The 26152-nt window shown below is 38.3% G+C and overlaps 1 protein-coding gene across 1 annotated transcript in view; it reads right to left on the bottom strand.

Annotated features, from left to right (window-relative positions):
- RELN (reelin) overlaps positions 1–26152 on the bottom strand; it is a gene marked incomplete at both ends in the record, with an annotated part of 510757 nt that overhangs the window by 266764 nt on the left and 217841 nt on the right. Inside the window, one exon of the mRNA XM_080701477.1 lies at positions 1812–1908. Coding sequence (XP_080557603.1) covers positions 1812–1908 — 97 coding nt within the window. The remainder of the gene's footprint in view (positions 1–1811; positions 1909–26152) is intronic.

Raw genomic sequence — 26152 nt, 5'->3', positions numbered from 1 at the left:
ATAAATATAACTTGGATATATGTATTTGTTTCTGGTTTACCAATACAATATAAAAACCATTGGAAATTTGAAGTTGCTAGTATAAAATGTGGATGCCATGTCAACCTTCTCAGTCTATCTTCATCCTATTTCATTTGAATTTATAGTATAAATTCATCTTGGGTAAATACTTATGATGGGAATATAAAATGGGCACTTTTATTTCTCAGATAAAGAAAATTATTTTGAATATTTTCCTTTTCAGCTGAAAGGTCAATATCACATTTGTTATATTAGCCTACTAGGAAATCAACTGTAATGCCAAGAAAAATGGGAGATAGTCAGACAATCAGGATTAAATACTCATGAGATGAAACAAACTAGATATCTCAATTTCTATGTTATGGAAACATGAGTTCTGTCATTAAAGGTAATTATCCTAAGCTCAATTAACTATGATAAAACTTCAATTTTATTTTAAAGTTTATAGATAATTAATTTGGTCATGGTACATTATTTAAAATGTACTAGCAAGTCTATTTTTTAGGAAGAATTTCACTACCAGAGTCACACTGACTGCAAGAATATTCTAACACCTTGTGATTCTTGAATTAACAGTACCTATTATTTTAATTACATTAAATTAATTCTGTTTGTGTTCTAATTTCAACTACAAACTCTTCAATTCATCAATGCTCTGAAGCTCATATATTTAATAAATTAAATGTATCTATTGCCATGAAAGGGGTATTCCAGCAGCATAAAAGAGAACCATGTTGAAAAAATGAATTGGCTTTCACATTTTAATAACTAAATCATCTTTTAATTGCCTATCTAGCCCCTCTCTTCTACTCTTTACTATGGAAGACAGTCTTTTGGCAACTTTTAAATTTAATGATTTTTAAACACACTGTGCAACCTATGGGGGAAAAATAAAACCCTTTACTAAAGGCCCCAGAAAAAGGAAGATATGGGAGGAAAAAAAAGAGAACAAGCATTGAAACTCAACCTGAGAAAGCAGAAAGGCAGAGCACCATGTGCCAAAAGAGCCATGGGGTCACAGAAGTGAGCCCAGAAATAACCTGGATAACCAGGGCACAGCCACTGCTTTTATAGCCTTTTTTAGGAATGTGGAATGAATGTAATCTTTATGTCAGAAAAAAGTACCCAGTACAACAAAAGGCTTATGAGCCACATGATGGCCAGTGGTTGAACTATTTTAATTTAGAATGCACATGTTCCATTTTACATAGGAATCAGGAAATTATGTTTGGCAACAACAGCTAATCAGTCTACATTAAGGAAAAGTAGCTTACTCTTTAGCAATTTGGCCTAACCAGATTTTTTTTCTAACCAGATTTTTTTAAAAAACTGGTTTATTCAAAGTGCTCTCTCATTTAAAAAAATCTATCAAAGTTATGTATGTTAAGAAGCCAAAGTTTAAAAATAATGTAATAAAACAGAACATCTAACCTTTACTAGCAGAGAGAAAATAAGGACAATTTTAGCCATAAATTGTTGATAAAATATTATACATATAGTATATATCATCCTAGTTATATTTTTAAAAACATTTAATGACGATGATGCATCATGTTTAATGAGACCCAATGATGCTGCCCATTGTATTACTGTATTCTTTATTTTTGGATTTGAAAAATAAGACCATAAAAATCATTCCTCCCGATTTTGAGATATGTATAACAGGGTTCATAATATAAATAATAATTCAAAATTTCATCTGAACTGCAAGAGCATGAGAGAGCCTTTTGTTGGCAAAAGGCTCGATAAACACTATAATGGAAAATTGTACATAAATAGCATATACTTACCAACTCTCGTGGACCATATGGCTCACAGAAGGTGACAGCGTTGCCATGCATAATTACACCACACTGTTCTCCAGTCTCACAGTTGTTACATTCAACCCTGCAGGAACACAGAATGCATTCCCAGTCTGAGAACGAAGTAGCACGAGGTGGTTTAGAGCTCAGCTAAGGAAAGATGTACTAGCTACCGTTATTCAGCCCAAGCAATCATTCCACAGATGGTAATGGTGTTTTGTATCATGACAAGGTTCAGATGACCTGGAACCAGAAAGACTTGAACATAAATCCCAATTCTTTTAGTTACCTGAAGTGGTGGGAAGTTACAAAAATACTCCAGTTTCACTTTCCTCGCTAGTAAAATGAGAGTAACAATGCTGGTCTCAATAGCATATTGTTTTTGTGAGGATTAAATGAGAGTAAATGATAAATATTTACAAGCATTAAAAATAAACATCTACTTACCTAATGAACTAAAAATCTGTCTCTAAAATCAAAAGATGTTTTACAAATTTTAAACCATTTTTATATGGTCAGTGTAAACATTTAAAATAAATGTCCTCAAATAACTTTGCATGTATACATCCCACTATGCTAAAAATGATGGATTCTGCCGGGCGTGGTGGCGCACGCTTGTAATCCCTGCGCTTGGGAGGCGGAGACAGGAGGATCGCACAGGTTCGAAGCCAGCTGTGCTGGCTTAAGAGACCCTATTTCCCAAAATAAAAAAGGTCTGGGAGTGTAGCCCAGAGGTAGAAGGGCTTCCAGGAACCCCAGTACCACCAAAAAATAAATAAATAAATAAATAGATCCAGATGTTATATTTAATCTACATATTACTGTGAAATATACAAATTCTAATCTAATCACATTTGAATACTGAGTATATAAACCTTGCAAATAATTTAGCTATTCTATTACTGTAAAGTTAAGTGGTTAATGAGTAATAAATCAGGAAGCTTGATGAAGGAAGTAGTTATGTTCATATATGATATCATCAGTACCAATTTCAATATTATTTACAAGTAGGAGGAGGAACTGGGGTGAGATCCAGAGGGAAGCACACTGCCTGCTGTGTGCATGTGTTTCTATCACTGTGAACCTCATGAAGATGTATAATTGCAATGTACCTAAAACAGGATCTCAAAAATATGTTTATTCCTGTCTATCTAGTAAAAACTGATGTTCTGCATAGTCAAAATATGTATTGGTTCTACTTTATGTATTTGCGGCAATGTGTTTAATGCCATTTTGTGACATTTCCACCTACAATCATTACACACATAACATGTAGAAAAGAAAGATCTATGTTTCCCCTGTCAGGTCCTCAAACCACATGAGAGCTGTATTTCATGCAGAAAGAACATTTTCAAAGACTTTCACATTCCAGGTGCCAAACTCTGTGGAAAGGGCACTATGCCCTTTGCTTTAGAGATCACTGTGTTATCCCTTTCAGCTGTTTGCTAATTTCAGAGAGAGGGAGTCTGAACTTGCATCTATGTAGAATGACGACAGTGTGAAAAGAAATAAGGTAGCTCAGAAAGCCAAGAAGCAGAAGCACAATAAGTACAAACTTGGCAAATAAGTGTGAGTACTTTATATACATTTTACCATATCAAGTAAATGACCAGCATTATTTTAATCTTTTCGGCTTAAAAGATAGACAAGATCAAGAATGTTAAGGACGTTTAGTTTTTAAAGAAGAAGCAGAAAAGCATATCTACTATGGAGTTTAAAAAGTATCTTATAGCATCACAAATTTTAGGAGGAGATTGAGATCTCTTGATGACTTTGAAGTAAGACTCTAATAAAATGTCCTTGCCATCAGAAGGGACGCCATGGTAGCTTTGGAAAGGAAACACACCTGTCTCTTGTTCTTCATTTATGGAACATACACTTATGGTAAACAGACTTTGAGTGAATAAATGAATATACGACAACTTCATTAACAGAACTAGTATTAAGACCCGAAGTCTCAAGACATTATAATAGTGCCTGGCACATAAGAATGATGTGTTAGCCATAATAATTATATTAACAAAATTTTAATCTCTCATAGATTTCCCCACTTTCATCTACTCCAGAACTGATATATTTGACCCCATCATGACCACATGGAAAAACTCTTGTATGAACTTCATACTACTAGTTTTCTAATTCTTTTTTTTTTTTTTTTTTGAGTGGTGGTACTGGGGTTCCTGGAAACCCTTCTACCTCCGGGCTACACTCCCAGACCTATTTTATACTTTTTATTTGGAAACAGGGTCTCTTAAGCCAGCGCGGCTGGCTTCGAACCTGCGCGATCCTCCTGTCTCTGCCTCTCAAGCGTGCGCCACCATGCCCGGCTAGTTTTCTAATTCTTTAAAATGATTGTGATAAAAGAATAGAGAAGTAGCACAAAACTATAGTGGCCATCTTACTTTTGTGATAGGTGAGGATTTTTTGGTTTCAAAGTCACTGTGAAGTACACTGAGAAAAATATCAACTTTAACAGAGAAAATCAAAAAACTGCTCAAACCGCCAGAATGATTATCTGCCATCAGACTCCAAGGATATTTTACCTCAGGGCATCACTGTGTGGTGATGCCTTGAGGCCTGCTGTTTGAATTTCTACAGCAATCATTCTATCTTTTATATTCATCAGAAGTCCCAAATAAAACACATATCACAAATAATCTCTCTACAAAATACACATTATAGGTATTATAGGTATCCCCTCCAGTAGTTTTGATTAAGTAAGGTCCAGGTGAACCTGGATGTCTATAAAGTAGAGGTGATTCTTCGGACATACCATACACCTATTGTTTATTCACTGGTCCTTGAGTTCCAGACTGTAGGTCATCTACATCAGGACCACCTTTAAACAATTGTTTAGTCTACTTTGTAGACTATAGCAGGGATTTAAAACATAAATGCAGCTGGGCGTGGTGGCGCACGCTTGTAATCCCCGCGCCTGGGAGGCAGAGACAGGAGGATTCCGCAGGTTCGAAGCCAGCTGCGCTGGGACCCTGTTTCCAAATAAAAATATAAAAAATAGGTCTGGGAGTGTAGCTCAGAAGTAGAAGGGCTCCCAGGAACCCCAGTACCACAAAACAAACAAACAAATAAATGCAAAAGAAAATCAGTTACAGCCTTTCTCTCCATTTGGTTTATAAACCCCTCTAGATCTTTCTTTTCATCATTGCGCTATTTTGTATCTCTAGAAATTTATAATAAAATTTAAAAGGACATTGGTACCATATTTGGGAAACTTAACAATTTTCCCTTACCAGATATTATCTACTGGGTTGCTAATTGGAGAAGCAACGACTTCACTAAGAATTGAGGGTGCGAGTGTGTCAGCTACCTGCCAAAGTCTTTTAAATGTCCTTTGCTTGAGTTTCTCACAGTCTGACTGGGTTTGTCAACATAATTTATTTTAATTTACCTTGAATGCCCATCCCTCTAGGTCTGTCAAATCCAACCCTCTCTTAACTGCCAGTGGTGTTATTTATTAATTCATCGCTTAATAATTCATTCTTATATTTAACAGATTTATATTGAGGACTTTACAGGCAATATACTGTCATTTCCCACCCCCACCCCAGGAGTTCACATTCTAGAGGGACTAGGAGAGAAATAAACAAACAGTTACAATAGAGGGTGTCCATGTGACAATAGCTATTTGTGGTATTCTATTATGTGTTAAATATCTTAAAGTTCATTTAAAGCTTTCAACCTCTGTCTAACAGAAGACAGGTTATCAATGTCCTCATTTTACTAATAAAAATTCAACTTCAGAGGGGAGAAACTTTGTTCAAGGTCACAGAGGTATGAAGCTAAAGACCCAGGGCTTGTTAACCCCCACACTCATGACATTTCCCATCATCCCTCACTCCTTATTACAGGAATACACAGTAATTGTGGTACTTCTCCTAGACTAAAACGTCAGAGAAAGCTTCCAAAGGAGGTGGCCCAGAACTGGTCTTGAAAGGGAAATAGGAGTTCCTGGACCAAGAATAAAAGGTGAGTGTGTAGCAACACAGATAAAGCAGAAATAATAAGAAACAAGCTCAGTGGGTCTGTATGTCTGGAACCATACTGGTACATCCAGAAGGATGGCAAAGAATGGGGCTAGAAAATAGAGGGCTTCCTGTACCATTTACCACCTGATAGGTACTGTCCTAGAAGCTCAGCAAGGAATCCCTCAATTCATACAAGCCGGTCTCCCTATAATTAGCCATACTTAGACGGTGCTAAAGCTGAAATTTAGAGATCTTACTGTTCAAGGTTACACACCTAGAGAATTAACAGAACTAGTTTCAAACTCCTGTGATTCTGTTTTACAAAGTCATGATACAAATACAACTTTGAGGAAAATTATTTGACCAAATAATGGACTGGAAGTATAAAAAACTGAGGGCTGTTGATACAATCCAAGTAGGATTAAGAATGCTGCCTTCAAGCCGGGCATGGTGGCGCACGCTTGTAATCCCTGCACTTGGGAGGCAGAGACAGGAGGATTGCGCAGGTTTGAAGCCAGCCACGCTGGCTTAAGAGACCCTGTTTCCAAATAAAAATATAAAAAAATGTGTGTCTGGGAGTGTAGCCCGGAGGTAGAAGGGTTCCCAGGAACCCCAATACCACACACACACAAAAAGACTGCTGCCTTGAAATAAGCAAATAATGGACTGGAAGTATAAAAAACTGAGGGCTGTTGATACAATCCAAGTAGGATTAAGAATGCTGCCTTGAAATAAGGTGGGAATGAAAAAAAAGAGGAGACCCCTTATAAAAAATTAATGTGAGCCACATATATAATTTTCAACATTTTAGTGGCACATTAAAAATAAGGGAAACTGCCGGGCGTGGTGGCGCACGCTTGTAATCCCCGCGCTTGGGAGGCAGAGACAGGAGGATCGCGCAGGATCGAAGCCAGCCGCGCGCGCTGGCTTAGGAGACCCTGTTTCCAAATAAAACTGTAAAAATAGGTCTGGGAGTGTAGCCTGGAGGCAGAAGGACTTCCAGGAACCCCAGTCTCACCCCCAAAAAAAATAAATAAATAAAATAAAATAAAGGAAACAATACACACAATGGAACTTTACTCAGCTATAAAGAACAAAATCATGTCATTTGCAAGAAGATGGAAAGTCCTGGAGAGCATTATGTTAAGTGAGATCAGTCAAGCACAGGAGAAGCTACATATGTTTCCTCTAATATGCCCAAACTAGGAAACACAGAGGATACCAGCGGGACTCCAGATAATGGAGGGGAAATATCAGCAAAGTTTGAATGGAAAGATAGGAGAGGAGGAAGGCTGATCTTGATTAATGAGGGTCTACATCTGAATATGTGTAAAAGTATGAATATGGCATGGTTACCCTGGACAATCATTGGTGGGAGGGGGGAGGGAAAACAGGGGTGGGGGGGGAGAGGGCACCAAGTACAGTTTAAATGTATACCATTTATATTCAATAAAAATTTGTATTAAAATAAAGGAAACATAAATTAATGCTAATAATGTTTCAGTTAACCCAATATATTAAAATTGTGTTTCACATATAATTAATATAAATTATTAATGACATAGTTGATATTCTGCTTTCATACTATGCCTTCAAATTAAAGGGTACATTTTGTACTCAGTATATTTGAATTCAGACTAGTTATACTTCAGGTATAAGCTCAGATGTCATCTAAGACTAGTGGTCACCATGGAAGACAATACAACTTCAAAGAATCAGAAGACTTGGATATTGACTGCTCTCTGATTGTGCTGACAATTGGGGACGATTAGCTGAACTTTCAGAACTTTATGGGACGGACACAACAGCTTAGGATATGGTTGAAATCTCGAGAATGCATACTTTTAGGGGAGAGGAGAGGATATACAAAGAAGAGAAGAGGTTCCTGGTTAACAATCTGTTTGCCCCTAGTCTGGTTTCTGGAAAGCTCAGACCATCATTGGGGCCATTAGGTCTGAGTCCATCCAAGACCATCTATCTCCCTTTACTCTTTTTTTTTTTTTTTTTTTTTTACTGTTCTGGTAGACCAATTTATTTATTTATTTTTTTTATATAACAATTTTTTTATTGAACATAAATAGTATACATTTACACTATATTTGGTGCCCTCCCCCCCCGCCCACATTTCCCCCCACACACACACCAATGGTTGTCCAGGTTAACCATGTCTTATTCATAATTTTACACATGTTCAAGTGTAGACCCTTATTAATCGAGACCGGCCTTCCTCCTCTCCTATCTTACCATCCAAACTTAGCTAGTATTTCCCCTTCAATATCTGGAGTCCCTCTGGTATTCTTTGTGTTTCCTAGTTTGGGCATATTAGAGGAAACATATGTATCTTCTTCTTCTGTGCTTGGCTGATCTCACTTAACATAATGTTCTCCAGGGCTTTCCATCTTCTTTCAAATGATATAATTTTGTTCTTCTTTATGGCTGAATAGAATTCCATTGTGTGTATTTCCCATAGTTTTGCTATCCATTCATCTGTTGATGGTGATCTGGGTTGGTTCCATATTTTGGCTATTACAAATTGTGCTGCTATGAACATAGGTATGCATATGTTGCTGTAGTTCTCTGAATTCAACTCCTTTGGAAAGATACCCAGGAGTGGTATAGCTGGATCATATGGTTGATCTATTCCCACCTTTCTTAGGAATCTCCACACAGATCTCCATAGTGGTTGAACTAGTTTGCATTCCCACCAACAGTGTAAAAGAGTTCCTCTTTCCCCACATCCTCGCCAGCATTTGTTGTTATTTGATTTCTTTATGCTTGCTACTCTGACTGGGGTTAGATGGAATCTCAGTGTAGTTTTGATTTGCATCTCCCTGATGGCCAGTGATGAAGAACATCTTTTCATGTATCTATTAGCCCTTTGTGTCTCTTCTTTTGTGAAGTGTCTATTTAGTTCATTTGCCCATTTCTTGATTGGGTTGTTTGTTTTGCTAGTGTAGAGTCTTTTGAGCTCTTTGTATACTCTGGATATTAGCCCCCTATCAGAATGGTGGCTGGTAAAGATCCTTTCCCATTCTGTAGGCTTCCTCTTTAGGTTATTGATAGTTTCCTTTGATGAGAAGAAACTTTTTAGTTTGATGTTATCCCACTTGTTTATTCTTGCTTTAATTTCCTGAGCTTTGGAGGTTTTGTTGAGAAAGTTACTGCCTGTGCCAATATGTTGTAGTGTTGAACCTATGCTTTCCTCTACTAGCTTCACAGTCTCAGGTCTAATTTCTAAGTCTTTGATCCATCTTGAGTTGATTCCTGTGTTTGGTGAGATATAGGGGTTTAGATTCATCTTTTTACAAATGGTTAGCCAGTTCTCCCAGCACCACTTGTTGAAAAGGCTGTCTTTTCTCCAGCGTATGTGTTTGGCCCCTTTGTCAAAGATTAATTGACTAAAGATGTGTGGGTTTGTTTCTGTATCTTCTATTCTAATCCACTGGTCAGTATATCTGTTTTTGTGCCAGTACCATGCTGTTTTTACTACTATTGCTCTATAGTATAGTTTGAAGTCTGGGATTGTAATGCCTCCTGCGTGTTTCTTGTTATTGAGAATTGCTTTGGCTATTCTAGGTCTTTTCATTCTCCATATGAAATTCATGATTGATTTTTCTAGGTCTCTGAAGAATGTCACTGGTATTTTAATGGGAATTGCATTGAACCTATAGATCAGTTTTGGCAGAATGGCCATTTTGATGATATTTATTCTGCCTATCCATGAGCACGGGAGATCTTTCCATCTTCCAAGGTCTTCTTCAATTTCTTTCTTTAATGTTTTATAGTTTTTGTTGTAGAGGTCTTTTACATCTTGGGTTAGGTTTATTCCTAGGTATTTTATTGGTTTTGAGGTTATAGTGAATGGAATTGTTGTTTTTATTTCTTTCATTGTGGATTCGTTGTTGGCATAAAGAAAAGCCACTGATTTCTTTAGGTTGATTTTGTAACCTGCGACTTTGCTGAATTTGTCAATCAGGTCCAGAAGTCTTTTGGTTGAGTTCTTTGGGTCTTCCAGATAAAGGATCATGTCATCTGCGAATAAGGATAATTTTAATTCCTCTCTTCCTATGTGAATTCCTTTGATTTCCTTCTCTTGTCTGATTGCTGCAGCAAGAGTCTCAAGGACTATATTGAAAAGGAGTGGTGATAGTGGGCATCCTTGTCTTGTTCCTGACTGTAGCGGAAATTCTTGCAGTTTTTCCCCATTCAATATAATGTTGGCTTTGGGTTTGCAGTATATTGCCTTAATGATGTTGAAGTACTTTCCTTCTATCCCAATTTTTTGCAGTGTTTTTAACATAAATGGGTGTTGGATTTTGTCGAATGCTTTTTCAGCATCTATTGCTATGATGATGTGGTTTTTGTTCTTGGTTCTATTTATGTGGTGAATAACATGTATTGATTTGCGTATGTTGAACCAGCCTTGTTTTTCTGGGATGAAACCGACTTGGTCATGATGTATTATTTTCTTGATATAGTTTTGAATGCGTATAGCTAGTATTTTGTTTAGAATTTTTGCGTCTATGTTCATTAAGGATATTGGTCTGTAGTTTTCCTTTCTTGAGGTATCTTTATTTGGTTTGGGGATTAATGTGATACTGGCCTCATAGAAGGAATTTGGAAGAGTTCCATCTCTTTCAATTTCCCGGAACATGTTATGCAGTATTGGTATTAGTTGTTCACTGAAGGTTTTGTAGAATTCAGCTGGGAACCCATCTGGGCCTGGGCTTTTCTTTGGTGGAAGAATTTTTATTGCCATTTCTATTTCTTTGGTTATTATTGGTTGGTTTAGGCTTGCTATGTCCTCTTGGCTAAGTGTAGGAAGGTTAACTGTGCTTAGAAATCTATCAATTTCTTCCAGGTTTTCAAGTCTATTGGAGTATAAATTTTTAAAGTAGTTTCTAATAATATTTTGAATTTCTTCACTATCTGTGGTGATATCTCCTTTTTCATTTCTAATTTTGATAATTTGAGTTGATTCTCTTTTTCTTTTGGTTAGGTTGGCCAGGGGTTTATCAATTCTATTAATCTTTTCAAAGAACCAACTTTTTGTTTTATTGATTCTCTGAATTGTTTTTTTGTTCTCTATTTCATTTATTCATTTATTTCTGCTCTAATTTTGATGATTTCTTGCCTTCTGCTGGCTTTGGGAATAGACTGTTGCAGAATTTCTAGATCCTTGAGCTGTGTCATTAGGTTCTTTACTTGGTGGTTCTCCGTCCTTTTTATGTGGGCACTCAATGCAATAAACTTTCCTCTTAGTACTGCCTTCATGGTGTCCCATAGGTTTTGATAGGTTGTGTCTCTGTTTTCGTTTGTTTCCATAAATTTCTTTATTTCTTCCCTAATTTCTGCTCTTACCCATTCGTCATTCAATAGTGTATCATTCATTCTCCATGAATTTGAATACTTTCTTTCGAGTTTCCTGTTGTTGATTTCTACTTTTATTCCGTTGTGGTCTGAAAAGATGCAAGGAATTATATTACATTTTTTGAATTTGCTGGTATTTTCTTTGTGTCCCAGGATGTGATCAATTTTGGAGAAGGTTCCATGGGCTGCTGAGAAGAAAGTGTATTCTGTAGTTCCTGGTTGAAATACTCTGAAAATGTCTATTAGGTCCATTTGGTTTATGGTTTCCCTTAGTTCTAAAACGTCTTTACTCATCTTTTGCCTTGAAGATCGATCCAGTGGTGTGAGAGGCGTATTAAAGTCTCCCAGAATTATTGTATTTGGGTCTACTTGGGATCTTATGTCCAGAAGGGTTTGTTTTACAAATGTGGTTGCACCCATATTTGGGGCATAAATATTTACTATCATTATATCTTCTTGGTATAGTGTTCCTTTTAGTAAAAGGAGGTGCCCTGATTTGTCTCTTTTGATGTGTTTTAGTTTAAAGTCTGTTTTGTCGGATATTAGGGTTGCTACCCCTGCTCTTTTTTGGTCACTGGTGGCATGGTATATCTTTTTCCATCCTTTCACCTTCAGCCTGTGAATGTCTTTGGCTGTGAGGTGTGTTTCTTGCAGACAGCATATATTTGGATTATGTTTCCTAATCCACATTGCCAATCTATGTCTTTTGATTGGTGAGTTAAGTCCTTTGACATTAAGAGATATTATTGATATATGATTTTTGTTTTCTGCCATTTTGTGTTCTGTCTACTCTTGGGTGGTGTGATCTTTCTTCTTTACTTAAGTGGCCCCCTTATTAACTTCCTCTCTTCTCTGATTCTGAAGTCTGCTTCTTTTTTCTTCCTTATGGTTTATTTCTTTAAGAATTTTCTCTAGTGTTGGCTTTGAATTCATGAATTTTTTGAGATTCTGTTTATCGTGAAAGACTTTGGATTCACCATTGATCTTGAATAGTAGTTTTGCTGGGTAGATGAGCCTTGGTTGGAAGTTATTTTCTTCCAGGGTCTGAATCACATCATACCAGTCTCTCCTAGCATTCATGACCTGGGTTGTATAGTCTGGGGTGATTCTTATTGTTTTGCCTCTATATGTCACCCGTCCTTTTGTTCTCGCTGCTTTTAAGATTCCTTCCTTGGCCTCTATATTGGTCATTTTGGTTATTATGTGGCGTGGAGTGGTCTTTCTTTGGTCCTGTCTCAGTGGAGTTCTGTATGCCTCCTGGACTTGAAGATCGAAGTCTCTTTCCAAATTTGGAAAATTCTCTGAGATTATTTCCTTGAAGATATTACAGATGCCCTTGGTCTGTACCTCTATCCCTTCCTCAATGCCTATTATCCGTAGATTAGGGCACTTCATATTATCCCATAATTGCTGGATGTTTAGGTTTTGTTGCTGTAAAGATTTCTGTATATCGCTGACTGTGTTTTCGGTTTGGGATGTACTGTCTTCTAATATTGATATTCTGTTTTCCATTTCATCTAATCTTCCAGAGTTTCTTTCAATTGCTGTCTTCATTTCACTTATTGCCTCTTTCATTTCATTCCAGACCTCTTTCTGATTCTTTTTTAGTGTTTCTAATTCACCTTTAACCTCCTCTATACTTGTTTTGAATCCTTTCATCATATTGAACAACAAGATTCTGAACTCCCCTTCTTGCATTTCTAGTAGGTCAGTATTCGTGATTTCTGCTGTCTCTTCGTAATTCCTGGTTCTCATATTTGTAGCGTTCTCTGTCCTGTTTTTCTGGTTTCTACCCATCGTTCGTGAGTATTATGCTTAGTCAAATCTTAATATTAGGAGTTGGGGTATCGGCTAGTCAGCAGAGCCTTTCCAGTGTTGAGGGTGGGTGATGTGGGAGGAGCTGGGGTGATTAGTAAAGGAGTCAGATTAGGTAGAGGATATGTTTAGGTTGAGAAAGACTTTGAGTATCGTAAGGTGAAATCTTGCTAGGAATGAGAGAGAGTTAACTACTAGGACTCTTGTCGTTCGTGGAGTAATTATGAATGTAAGAGATACTTAGAGTATTAGACCAGGAGGTATATTATGTGGAAAAGTTTTGGGGGGGAAAAGTATGTAGGGTTAGTGTGGGAAGGTTTGTAAATAGGGGTGATGGAAGGAGCAGACAGACACAAAAAAAGAATAGAAAAAAAATCCACACAAGATACCAAGACTATTATGTAATCCTAGAAAAAGGGAGGAAGACCAATCAAAGGAGGAGAATGAAAATAAAGGAAGGAAAGAGGAAGAAAGAGGACAAAAGAACAAGAATAAAATAAAAGGAGCTAGCAGCTGTGTGAAATAAAAAAATAAGGCAAACTATCCAATATATATATATATATATAAAACAACATGTGAAAGTAAGAGAAGTATGGGGTGAAAGAAAAAAAAATAACACAGCAATAACCATACCAAAACAAAAGCACTGTAAAAGCAATATAAAACAAAACATCCACATTAAAAGTAAAATAAACAGTCCTCCTTATTTACGCATATGGGGTCAGGCCTATATAATATGTGCGTATGTGATTGCTTTAGTAACTTTCAGAATACCATCCAATGTCTCTTAGTTTTCTTTGTACTCTATTTTTTTATCTTCTTAGGTCACTCTGGGTGTTTGGACACCTTCTCTCCTTTAGCTGCTTTAGGTTTATGTGTCCGGATGTCTGGTTTCACTGTTATTTGATTCTATACAATTCACAGGTTCTGCGAAATTCTAACCTGTGGTCAGTACCTCTGCACTCACCACCCTAGACTCCAGCCTGTGCTTCCCTACGACACGGGTGGAGCATGACCAAGGTATAATTAGAACCTCCCCCTGAGGTCCTGTGCAGATATTGTGGCCCGATGGATTTTCCTGTGTCTCTGGAAATTCCAGCTGGGTTAGCCGGTGTGGTCCCAAGATGTACCCTGGGCAAATGGGTGCTGGTTCCTGGGTGCCCACGCTTGCTGCCAGAGCTCTGCCTATTCCAAGGGTGCAGGCTGGGTGTGCTGCTTTTACTGGAACCAGGAGTGAGTGGATGCAGCTGTCTGTTGCTGCTGGTATGCTCTTCCAAGGTGTATTGAGCTGAGTTCTCGTTCTCGCTTAGAGTTAAGCCTCTGGCTAGCAGGAGGGTGGGAACACCCAGCGGTGGGCCAGGAGTGCAGGATAGGTGCTCAAGGATCCAGTGCGTGGTGCCCAGTAAAGGCCTCTGCCTCCCGCGGGACGTAGAAACTGGGGGTGCCCCAAGGAGATTTCCAGTTTACACAGGGCTTTCGCAGCCTTGAAGGCAGTCTCTGGCAAGGTGGCGGGGGGGGGGGGAGCTAGACACCCAGGTAGGCTCCAATTTAGTGGAGAGAGTGGGACAGGCAATGACTGCTAGCAGGGAACCGGGGTGCCGACAAGGTGCGCAGAGGGGAGTGCTCGGGTCTGAGGCTTGGGCGTGCTGGGGGGTTGGAGTGCAGCGCACGCTAGGGTCCGCACTTCCCGTTGCCCGCAGGTACCTGTCTTCCTTGGTCCAGGATTCGTGGGAGTCTCTATGCTGTTGTGATCCAGTCGCTGGTGGGCACACAGAATTCTGACGTGGGAGCTGCTCGCTGTTTTCAGTCCCGGATTATCTTGCTGCGGGACTATCGGGGCTATCGGGCAGGCAGCTCCGCGGGCCCGCGAAAGCAGCCCGCGGCCGCCGATCAGCGCGTTTGCAGCTGGTCCGGTGTCCGGGTCTATGTTCTTCTTCTTCTTCAAGTTCAGAGTTCCCCCGAGGTACCAGGATTTGTTTTGGTTCCTGGTATGTATTTTTTTTTGTTGATTAAGACACAGCTTTCTAAGTATCTGAAGTTTTATTTGCTTCAGCTACTGAGGAGTACTGTGTCCCTCAGTCGCCATTTTGAAAAAAAAAAAAAAAAAAAAAAAACTCCCCTTTACTCTTTCATGATTATTAGTCGTATCATTTCTGTTCCTGATCCTAACTAACCTGTGAAGGCCATCAAAGTGAATTTCTTGATAGTGAATCTATAACATGATCTTCCTGAAAGTTTTTATATCATTAATATTAAGCATTGTTACTTCTACACATATGAATGCCATTACCAAAAAGAGCGTGATGAATCATAATTTTATGATGGGCACCGTGATCCTGATAGAGACCAGATAAGATAGTGCAAAGAAAAACTGGCGGTCCTGGCTTCTCAAAGAACAGTGACCCATGTCAGAAAGATAAGGTGAGGATTTAAAAACTTACAGATGTAAATAAACATGTGAATTCCAAAAAGAATAACGCCTGGCTCGCTAAAGAAAGTGAAACAATACAGAACTGCTAAGTGCTCATTTGCCCTATCTTCCTTACCATGTCAGAGATCTTTATGTTAATGATTTTTTAACCTTGGTTGAGTGGATTTAGGCATTTAGCTCCAAAGGGTGCTCTGTGCAAAGACCCCTGGAAACTTGAAATTCTACTCTTCCATTATGGAAAAATTCTAAAAGTTTCTAAGAACTAAGGGTCCATTTGCTGGGTGATGACCGGTCCAATTTTCTTTATAGGCTCGGGGAGGGAGGGGAGATGCTGCTGTTTGTTGAGATATTTAAATCTATGGCCTCACAACTGATCTTCTTCTGCTTAACTCATTCTGAGAAAAATGACGAGCCTGTATAAATTTAGGTAACATTATTCTTCAGAGATGTGTGGGAAAATTTAAAATAATCTCAATTAAACAGACCTTTGTTTTTCAATTTAAAAAGGATTGTGACCCGCCAGGCTAAAGATTAGAAATGGATTGCTTCTCTACTGAATAGTAAAATACTGATTGTTTCTCTAATCTAAGAAACCTTTTCTCCTTTTTTGTTCTATTTCCCAATATGCAAAAAGAGATAAGAATCTGACAAAAACCATGGCACATCATATAAACTGCCCACATCAAAATATATTACTCTGTGAATGTGGTTAAAAGACAGTTTTAAAAAAAATGCTTGCAATTCTGAAAGACCATGCAAAGCCTGAATTTATTAAACTCTCTCTGAACCTATTTATCACACACTTAAGGTTCCATGTGAGCCTTGTCAATTACTGGAGTTCACAGATCATCAAGTTAGAGCGGACCTGCGACATCAATGCATCTCATTACACCCTCATTTTATAAATGGTAACACAGGACTAAAATACAGGTTCCCTAAGTCCTTGCTCAATATTCATCTCACTCTACCCTAGTGCAGTCAGTAAGAGAAAAGAATTCCAGTCCAACAAGTAAAATATAAAATAGGTCTGGAAGTATAGCCTGGAGGTAGAAAGCCTCTGGGTTCCACCCCTAGTAACACACACACACACACACACACACACACACAGTATAATTAGCAGAATGCTTCTTGGTGAATCTGGTCAAAGAATGCTTGTCCTTCTTACCATGAAGTTTATTTTGAAAATCTACAATGACTGCTCTTAAAAATTGATTTTTTTCAATTATAGGATAAAAGGCCTTTGCATTACTAGTAAAAATGTACAAAAATAAGAGAAATGGATTTTATAGAAAACAAGTGAATTCATTGGACTGAAGTATATAAGAATCAAATTTAGTATTTCCTTGGCTTTATACATCTTTAGATAATTCATGAACATCTCTTTTATGTGTACACTATCTTTTTTTAACCAAGAAAAACATAAGAGAATCAGTAAATATAAAGTACTTGGTACTTGCTGACTAATAAAAACAGGGTCAAACCATAAACATAAAAGAAACATAGATGCTTTGAAGTAGGGTCTTGTTTCTACTGTAGCAAGCTCCTTGGCAGTCTTGGCAGTCTTCAAGCTTGTTATTTTGGTATCAGTTCCCTTTATTTCTTTATATTATAATTTAGATGGTGCTCTTGTCTTGGAACACAGAATTATATGTGATATGCATTAGAGACGTAGAGAAAATATTCTATTGTTGTTTTGTTTTATGGTACTGGGGATTGACTTTAGGGGCATTATTCTACCTCTGAGCTACAACCCCAACCCTATTTTATTTATTTATTTATTGTTTTGAAACAAGGCCTTACTAAGTTGCTGAGGCTGGCTGCAAACCTGCGATCTTCCTGTCTCAGCCTCCCAAATACTGGGATTATAAGCCTGCATCATCGCACGTGGCTTAGAGAGTATACTTCTAATGGCATAATTATCCTTTTTAATCCTATATTTAAATGATCAGGCATGAAAATACACTCAAACACCCTGGTGATAAGCACAGAGGGACCTGGAGTGAAATGTGCCTGGAGACCAAGGTCCCCACACACTGCAGTGACGCAGAGAGCTTTCAGGATGCAGGGGCGAGGAGGAGGAGGATTAATGAGAACACTGAGCGCCTTCGCACCACTGGAGATTTATGAACGCTTATGGTGACATCATCCTGATAACAATAAATAAATAATTGAAATATTATTTTCCCAAGAGTAGTCTACTGACATGACTCATTCCTCTTTTTTAGATCAGAGTGGAATCACTCAGCCTTTAGTCAGGCACTCCGCTGAAACAAGTTAATCACCCGGAAGCTCACTGACAAGCAGTTATCATCGAATTCTCATTTGAGATCCATGTCATTTGTCCCCACGACCCAGGACATCGTATTATCTATCCCTAATTTATTGCTTCTGAAAGGGTCAGTGTCTTACACTCAGCCCTGCAAGAAGCAATGTGACGTTCTATGAGCATGTATTGTCTATTCTCCAGCACTTCTATACAAAGATGTTAAAATAATTTTGACATTAGTTATGATTACAAAATGAGTCCTTTAAAACTGGAAAGCAAAAAAGAGAAATGTCTCGTAACTCCCTGACCCAAAGATAACACGTCTCTGGCCCCAAATATAGATTGTTGTGTGTAGACAAAATCTGATGTGTGAATTTCAAGGCCAGGCCAGGTCAGGAACTGGTGAATTCACCAAATTATAGAAGATCCTGCAGCCCTTTTGGTAGCTGGGTAGTCAGCCCACTGCTTCAGAGACAGCAATGCTTCTCCTACTTTCTATTCATGCCTCAACACCCAGTATACTCCGCTTTTGACCATATTTTATAATAAAAAGACAATGTTGCATAATAAAGAGGTCCCGCCCATTTGCTTGTAAGCAATGTATGTGATCCTTTTCAAAAAGAAAATCAAGCTTAAAAAAATAAATTGGAAAAAGAATCCCACTATCTTTGTAAATGCAGAATATTTTTAGAAAAACACCAAAGAAAGTTCACTCTGTAAGGCTGAGAATAATAGCACCTTCAACTATGTCATTGCCTCTTCTTCTAAGGAGTTAACACATGCCTTAAACGTGAAAATGACAAACTCCATTTATAGTTCATTCTTCTCGTTACTTCTCACTGCAGAAGGCAGGAGAACTCTTCTGATTTCACTAGGGAGTTTAAAACTTTGATCTCGTTAACAGGTACAATGACAAATAGGTTAAAAATAACCCCTCCAAATTCCTACTACTGTGCACGATAGGTCTCCTACTATGGTGAATTCCACGACATGCTGCTTGAAGAAATATTTTCTCACTTGTTTCAAGTGTACTTGACATTTAATTCCATTGAGTGAGTTCTCGTTTCTGTCATCTGAAACACGGATTAAAGAAGGAAATAATAAGACTTCAGATTCCTACCTATTTTATTAGTGGGACGCCTTCTGGTTCACCTTTCTATTATACATGAAGCTTTTCCCCAGAGCAATTACATCATGATAAAAAAATAAGAGGAAGGGGGAGGAAGCAAGAGAGGAAAGTGAGAGGAGAGTTTTGTGAGAAGAGAAAAAATTATGAACAAAGAGAAGAGTGGAGAGATCATGGGAAGAGGTGAAAAATCGAGGAAGAGGGACAAAGTAGGGAAAGATGAATGTAAAATGGAAACACTGCACCAGGAATCTCTTAAATATCAAATTATAATTCAAAGCCCCAAAATGCTTCAATGTATTGGAGGTTTGGGAGAATCCTTATGTTGGCTACTTTTCTCATGCATTCATAATCTCCTGCAGCCACTCACTCTTAGAAGAACTCCAGGGTTGTTCTCTCCTCTCACCAGGCTGTCTTCCCGGCTGTCTGCCCACGGGGCTTCCTGACATTGAGCAAATGTCTGGCAAACTTGGACAAAGGGATTTTATCCAACTTTTTTCTCAGATATTACATCATCAGTCTTACTTCTTCCTAAGTACCTGGACATCCCCCCCCCCCCACACACACACACTTGTCATCCTCATGCTTGGCTACTAAATGGTGCATTTTCCCTTGTTTTTGTTACTTTTGGAGAGGGATAGAGCTCCGGAGTACTAGTGACATAGGAAGCAGTTTACTGTCTGCCTTTTTTTCTAAAATCTAGGTATTTCCATAATCCGTGTTCAGACAATTATGTTTCATAAAGGAAAAGAACTTTAAGAAGCCAAATCAACAACCCTTTTGCTCCATTTTATATCAAGTACAAATTAGTATTTTCAAGAAAATACCAAGATTCTATGATCTTTTAGATGTAAATTGTGGGGCTTTCTGCATCATAACCAACTGATGCAGGTTCTCCTGTACACAGAATCTGAAATAAATGGATGCCTTTCCTCCTGATGTCCCATCTCCTTGTTGGCATCACTACTTACTCATCTAAGATGCTTCTTCTGAGAAGCAGCTCCTGTTTTTCCCTGATCTCTGCTGAATAGGACATATTTGCTATTATCACCGTTCTCTCATTGTGCTGGAGGGGAAACATCTGTTGTCATCTAGCTGCCATCTATCATCGTACTATTTAATAGTCCTGTGTTTCCCTCTAGAACATCAGTGATATTATAGCTCCGTATGCCTTCTGTAATCTTCAGAAAACAAGCATTAAAGGAATAACTTCAGCAAAACAAAGATTCCTCCTTGAATTTGTAATTGCCTGGAGGGTAAAGACACTTCTTAACAAAACTTGATGGGTTTTAAGAATGTATTCACTTTTTAGTTTCTTTCTCTTTCTCAAGTTATAAATCAGAAATTTACCCTATTTCTTACTTTTTCTTATTATTCTACTTCCTACTTTTCTTCTTATTAACATTGCTTCCTGAATCCAATTTACACACAGTAGAATTTCATGTAACCAACACCTTCTCAAGATACATACAACAAATCACTTCCAAGCAAGGTCCTTCTGCCCCATCCCAGTCAATACTCAATTCTTCAAACAACTACTGATCTAATTGATGTCACTTTGAGTAATTATCTCTATTCTGGATTTTATGTAAGTGTAAAAACTCTTTTAAGTCTGGCTTCTTTTCATCCCAAATATTTTTATTTCATTCATAGTTTTTTACATTTACTTATTTTTGGTTCTGGAGGCTGAACCCAAGGGCACTACCTCCAAGCTACATCCTTAGCATTATTTAATTTTTTATTTTAAGACAGGGTCTCACTAAGTCTCTGTCTCACTAAGTTGTTGAGACTGGCCTCAAACCTATGATTCTTCTGTCTCAGCTCTCCAATTACTGAGATTACAAGTGTCAACACACTTGGCTTATTCATATTATTTTCAATATCAGTAATTAATTCTTCTTATTGCTGAGTAAAATTCTATTGTGTGGATGTTTCACTGTTTACCCAAGTTTCTGTTGGTGAACACTGCAGATAGTCCAGGTTTGAGCTCTTAGGTATATATATATTTTTAAAAAGATTTCTCTGTAATAATATGAAATACTGGCAGGGTTTACATCATAATAAATAGTTTAATTCATAAAAACCCTAAAAGTATAATTGATGCACAGTATCTGCTTAAATGAAATGTTAATAATATAAAGCATACTTCTTATTTCTATATTCTTCTAAGTTTAGTTCACGAGGTTTTTCTTCCCATTTTCTGGAGGAGGGCGCTGGTTGCTGCCATATGACTATGACATTACTGATCCCTTCTTAATCAGGAATACAGTTGAGCACATTTGCTGATTGACACTGTCTGCAGCACTAATAAATTTGTGTTGCTCCATAGCGTTTCATCTCCCCTTGGGTTTGATGGCTTCTTGGGTTTGGTGGAGATAATGTTGTGGTCCAGAGGAAAACTTCTGTGTGGTCTAGCATCAGGGTAAAGTTAAAGTAGAGAACTCCCTCTCCTCAAGCCTGAGCTATTGCTAAATTGATTTGTTTGCTCTCTTTGTTTGAAAGTTTACTTCTCACCTCTCATTTGGACAAGGCAACAGAAGAGGCTGGTTACTGGAGAGATAAAGGACCATTTCCCTGGTGAAGTCCCAGGGGCAAAGAATTGAGGGACTCTCTTGTCTCAGGAGGCAGAAGGACCAAACACAGCCATAACACAGCACTGCAACGATGCCATGGCCCAGGTCAGGGGCACACAAGGGTTTCCATGACCTCAAGCAAGATTCAGAACAAGCCAGGCGTGGTGGCACATGCTTGTAACCCCAGTATTTGGGAGGCTGAGACAGGAGAATCACGGTTCATAGACAGCCTCAGCTACTTAGTAAGGCCCTCTGCAACTCAGTGAGGCGCTGTTTCAAAGAATAAAGTATAAAAACTGGGAATGGGGTTGCTGCTCAGATGTAGAATGCCCCCGGGTTCCATCCCTAGTACCACAAAACAAACAAACAAACAAAAAAAAAAACAAAGAAAGAAAGAAAGAAAGAAAGAAAGAAAGAAAGAAAGAAAGAAAGAAATATTCACAACAGAGATGGCCCTAGAAGACAAGGACAAAGGCGATCTGTGTGAACCAGTCATTAAGGACTAGAGGGGAAATGGAAGAATCAGTGAGTATCTGCAGGAACATATGTTTGGGGCCCAGAGGTACATCCCTATCACCTGTTCCTGCAGTAATAAGCCCATGAAACTTAACTTAAAAAAAAAGCCAAAATGAGAGAGGGCAAACTAGAGTTGAATGGAATTAAGTTTCTACCAACCTGATAGATGGGAACAATAAAAAGAAATTAAATTGGGTTATGGAAGAATAAAGAAAGAAATTTCTCTGACCCCCTGGTTTGTGTACAGACTTCATAGCTACACTTGCCAAGCATAAACAATTTCCAGAAGGACTCATAATAACTGTCACCTCGGTTTATGCCTCCGGAGAAAGAGAATACAGATCTAATGTAGAGAAAAGGCTTATTTTTGTTTATGATTTTCTATTAACAACTTTTCAACAAGTAAAATTATTAATTTTTAAGTCAATTCAGAAGTGGTATTGCTAGATCTTATGGTAGATTCTTTCCCATTCTTCTGAGGATCTTCCATATTGTTGTCCAAAGTGGTTGCACTAATTTGCAACCCTACCAGCAATGTATTAGAGTGTCCACTTCTCCACATCCTCCTCAGCATTTGTTGTTGTTTGTGTTTTTAATGATTGCCACTCTAATTGGAGGTAGGTGAAATCTCAGGGTAGTTTCGATTTGCATCTCTCTGATTGCTAATGATGTTGAATAGCAATACCACTTCTTGGTATCTACCCAAAAGAATGGAAACCAAACTACCAAAATAATGCATGCATATCTATGTTCTTAGCTGCACAATCCTCAAATGCCAAACTATGGAACCAACCAAGATGTCCATCAACAAATGAATGGATTACAAAACTATGGGATATGTACACAATGGAATTTTACTCAACCATAAAGAAAAACAAAATACATCATTTTCAGGGAAATGGAAGGAACTGGCAGACATTATGCTGAGATTAGTTGTCAAAAAAAAGTAAAATCTGGAGCTGGGTGTGGTGGCGCACGCTTGTAATCCCCGCGCTTGGGAGGTGGAGACAGGAGGATCGCGCAGATTCGAAGCCAGCCTCGCTGGCTTAAGACACCTGTTTCCAAATTAAAATATAAAAAATAGGTGTCTGGGAGTGTAGCCCGGAGGTAGAAGGGCTTCCAGGAACCCCAGTACCACCAAAAAAAAAAAAAAAAGTAAAAACTGGGATGCTGTCCCTAATATAAACTAGGGAGAAAAAGGGTCATAGGGGAAACTCTAGACAAAGAAGGAGAAGCCACAGATGAGCAAATAAAGCGACCTGAGGGGGATGGGAAGGGAGAAAAGGGGAATTCCCTAATGTACACAATGTACATTCATAAACATATCAAAGTCAAGCAGTAAGCCAAACGCGAGAAGGAAGGAGCGGGGTAGGGAATGGGGTGGGAACTGCGGAAGAGCTAAGTGAATGATGTGTGCATGTGTGCCTCTACCATCTTGAACCCCATTAGATGTATGACTGCAATGTACCAATAAAAATGTTAAGGCCGGCCGGGCGTGGTGGCGCACGCTTGTAATCCCCGCGCTTGGGAGGCGGAGACAGGAGGATCGCGCAGGTTCGAAGCCAGCCGCGCTGGCGTAAGAGACCCTGTTTCAAAAAATATATATATAAAAAAAATAGGTCTGGGAGTGTAGCCTGGAGGCAGAAGGGCTTCCAGGAACCTCAGTACCACCAAAAAAAAAATAAATAAATAAAAATGTTAAGGCCGGGCATGGTGGCACATGCTTGTAATCCCAGCATTTGGGATGAGGAGAGCAAAGGATAGCGGTTCGAGGACAGCCTCAGCTACTTACTGAGGCCCCTTGCAACTCAGTGAGACCCTGTTTCAAAAAAATAAAGAAAAAAAAATTAGGGCTTGGAGGTGTCGCTCAGAGGTAGAATGCCCCTGGGTTCCATCCCTAGTACCACAATAAACAAATAAATAAATATTAAAAATAAATCAATTCAGACACTTAAACTGTGTAATAGTATATTCAAATTGCATTGATGTAAATTTTTTTTCTCGGTTTTATTCCAATTGCCATCAAATACTTAGAAGAGGAACTTAGCTACTACCTTTATTCATAATAATAGTACTACTGTTTTCTGTTCTTAGCTATAGCCATTTGTATATGAGACAATCCACTTGGATATTGAAGGAATCACCTGAAATACAATGTTGATTTCCTTAGGTGAAGTTAATGGAAGCAAATAAGCAGTGAATGATGATTTTATTTATTTATTTATTTATTTACTCATTTATTTTTACAGCACTGGGGATTGGATCCAGGGGTGTTCTACCTCTGAGCTACATTATCAGCCCTTTTTTCTTTTGAGACAGGGGCTTTCTGAGTCACTGAGGCTGCCCTCAGACTTGAGCTCCTTCTCCTCAATCTCTCCCACGGCTGTTAGCCATGAGGGTAAACTGAGCCCAGAAAGTTCTGACTCCTTTCATTTGATTTGTTCATTCAACAAAGATCTATCAGGCACCTAGTTTGTTCCAGTTGCTTCCCAAGGTGACTGGGGAAGCAACAGTCAAAAAAATTAAAGTCATTGATCCTAGATGCCCTGGGCTGACCTCATTCCAAAACAACTGTGATGGAGCCAGCCATACCATCGTCGGGAAGCCTGGCTCCTTAATGCAAAGAGCAGAACACACCCTCCAGCTCCTCAGTCCCGTCTCAGCGTGATGCAGGCCCTCTTCCCTATCAGTAACGTTCTTCCAGTCTCATCTGAGGTTGCTGGGATTACAGGTGTGTGCCACAAAGTTCAGTTGCATGAATTATTTAACTTTATTTTTGTGGTAAAGGAAGCTAGGGGCCTTTTACCCCTGAGCTACAGCCCCCGCCTTTCTTATTTTTTTATTTTGAAACAGAGTATCCGTAAGTTATTGCACTGTGGCCTCAAACCTGTGATCCTCCTGTCTCGTGTTCCCAAGTACTGGGATCATAGGCATGCACCACCACACCAGGCTCATATCTGAATTTAGAAAAGATAGCTACTCCATTGTGCAAATACATCACAGGAGGAAGGGAAGGAGCGGAGAAGAAAGAGAGAGGAAGGAGGAAGAAAGGGAGGAAAAGAGGAAGTAATGAAGGAAAGAAGAGAGGGAGAGATATTAGGGAGGAAGAGAGAGAGAGGAGGGAAGGAGGAGAGAGGAGGAAAACAGGGAAAGAGGGAAGGAGAAGGAAGGAAAGGGTTTAACCAACATATTGAGCACCTATGTTATACCAAGGCATGGTGCTAGACATTTCCATATTTATCCAACTTTAAGAGAAGTCTGTGAGGACAGTATTTGCCCCATTTTTACTACAAGGAAATAGAACTCGGAGAGGGGAAGCAGTTTTTTTAGTTTTCCCAGGGTACCGGGTAACAAGCGGCTTGCTCAAGTGTCAACCAGACAGGCCTTTCCACCTTTGCTTCAACAGTCATCCCTCAAGTAATCAGAATGTTAATTTTTTTCTTTAATCTTAAAGAGCATAAGTCAAGGTGATTGTAAGAAATAAGAATAAAGTAAAGTTATTATGAAGTATCTTTGATAGAAAACAAAAACACTTAGCTTTTTAAGGTTTAAAATGTTTTTTTTTTTTTTTACAAAAGTAGAAAAAAACCCATAGCTTAAATGGAAGAGACACAAAATCCATAAATTTGGTCAAGAAAGCACATATCAGATCAGTCATGAAAATAGGTGAAACAAAATCAATCACATTTTATTGATTTAAAAACCAACAGAATTTGAACCACATAAAAGTCACATTTTGTATTTGTCAAGAAAACTCATTGAAGACCATGAATTAGTGTGACAGAAATAAACTTGACTTGGAAGAAACAAATCATTTGATAACATCTATTTTAATGGGTATAAAAAACCAAATGTCAAGATAGAGAATTTTTCCTGGGTAAAAAAAATGATGCTTAGAAACATATATTTTTGTCTTTTCTTATCAAAGATTTTAATTTATTTTAAGAAATTTATATTTAGGAAATATTTATAGAGGTCTGTTGACAGACTGTTTCCTTAAATGGCATAAATTATGAGACTTTATGACTCCATAAATGGTATATAAATTATAAGACTTTATGACTCTAACAATACTTTGTTCTATATTTATACTATCTGGACTTATATTTCTTCCTAGAAAAGACATAAAAGTTCCTTGCCTATTATTAAGCCCCAGTACTATCTCTGTGTCATATTTGACTACAGTTCAGGGACCACTTTCTCCAAAACCTTCTCCCAAAGCCACCTTTCTTTTTTTCAGATTTCC

Source organism: Muscardinus avellanarius (genome assembly GCF_963383645.1).
Source record: "Muscardinus avellanarius genome assembly, chromosome: 9".
In the NCBI taxonomy this organism is placed as follows: Eukaryota; Metazoa; Chordata; class Mammalia; order Rodentia; family Gliridae; genus Muscardinus; species Muscardinus avellanarius.
The sequence above is the reverse complement of the archived record's forward strand: the minus strand, read 5'-3'. Positions and strand labels throughout refer to the sequence as shown.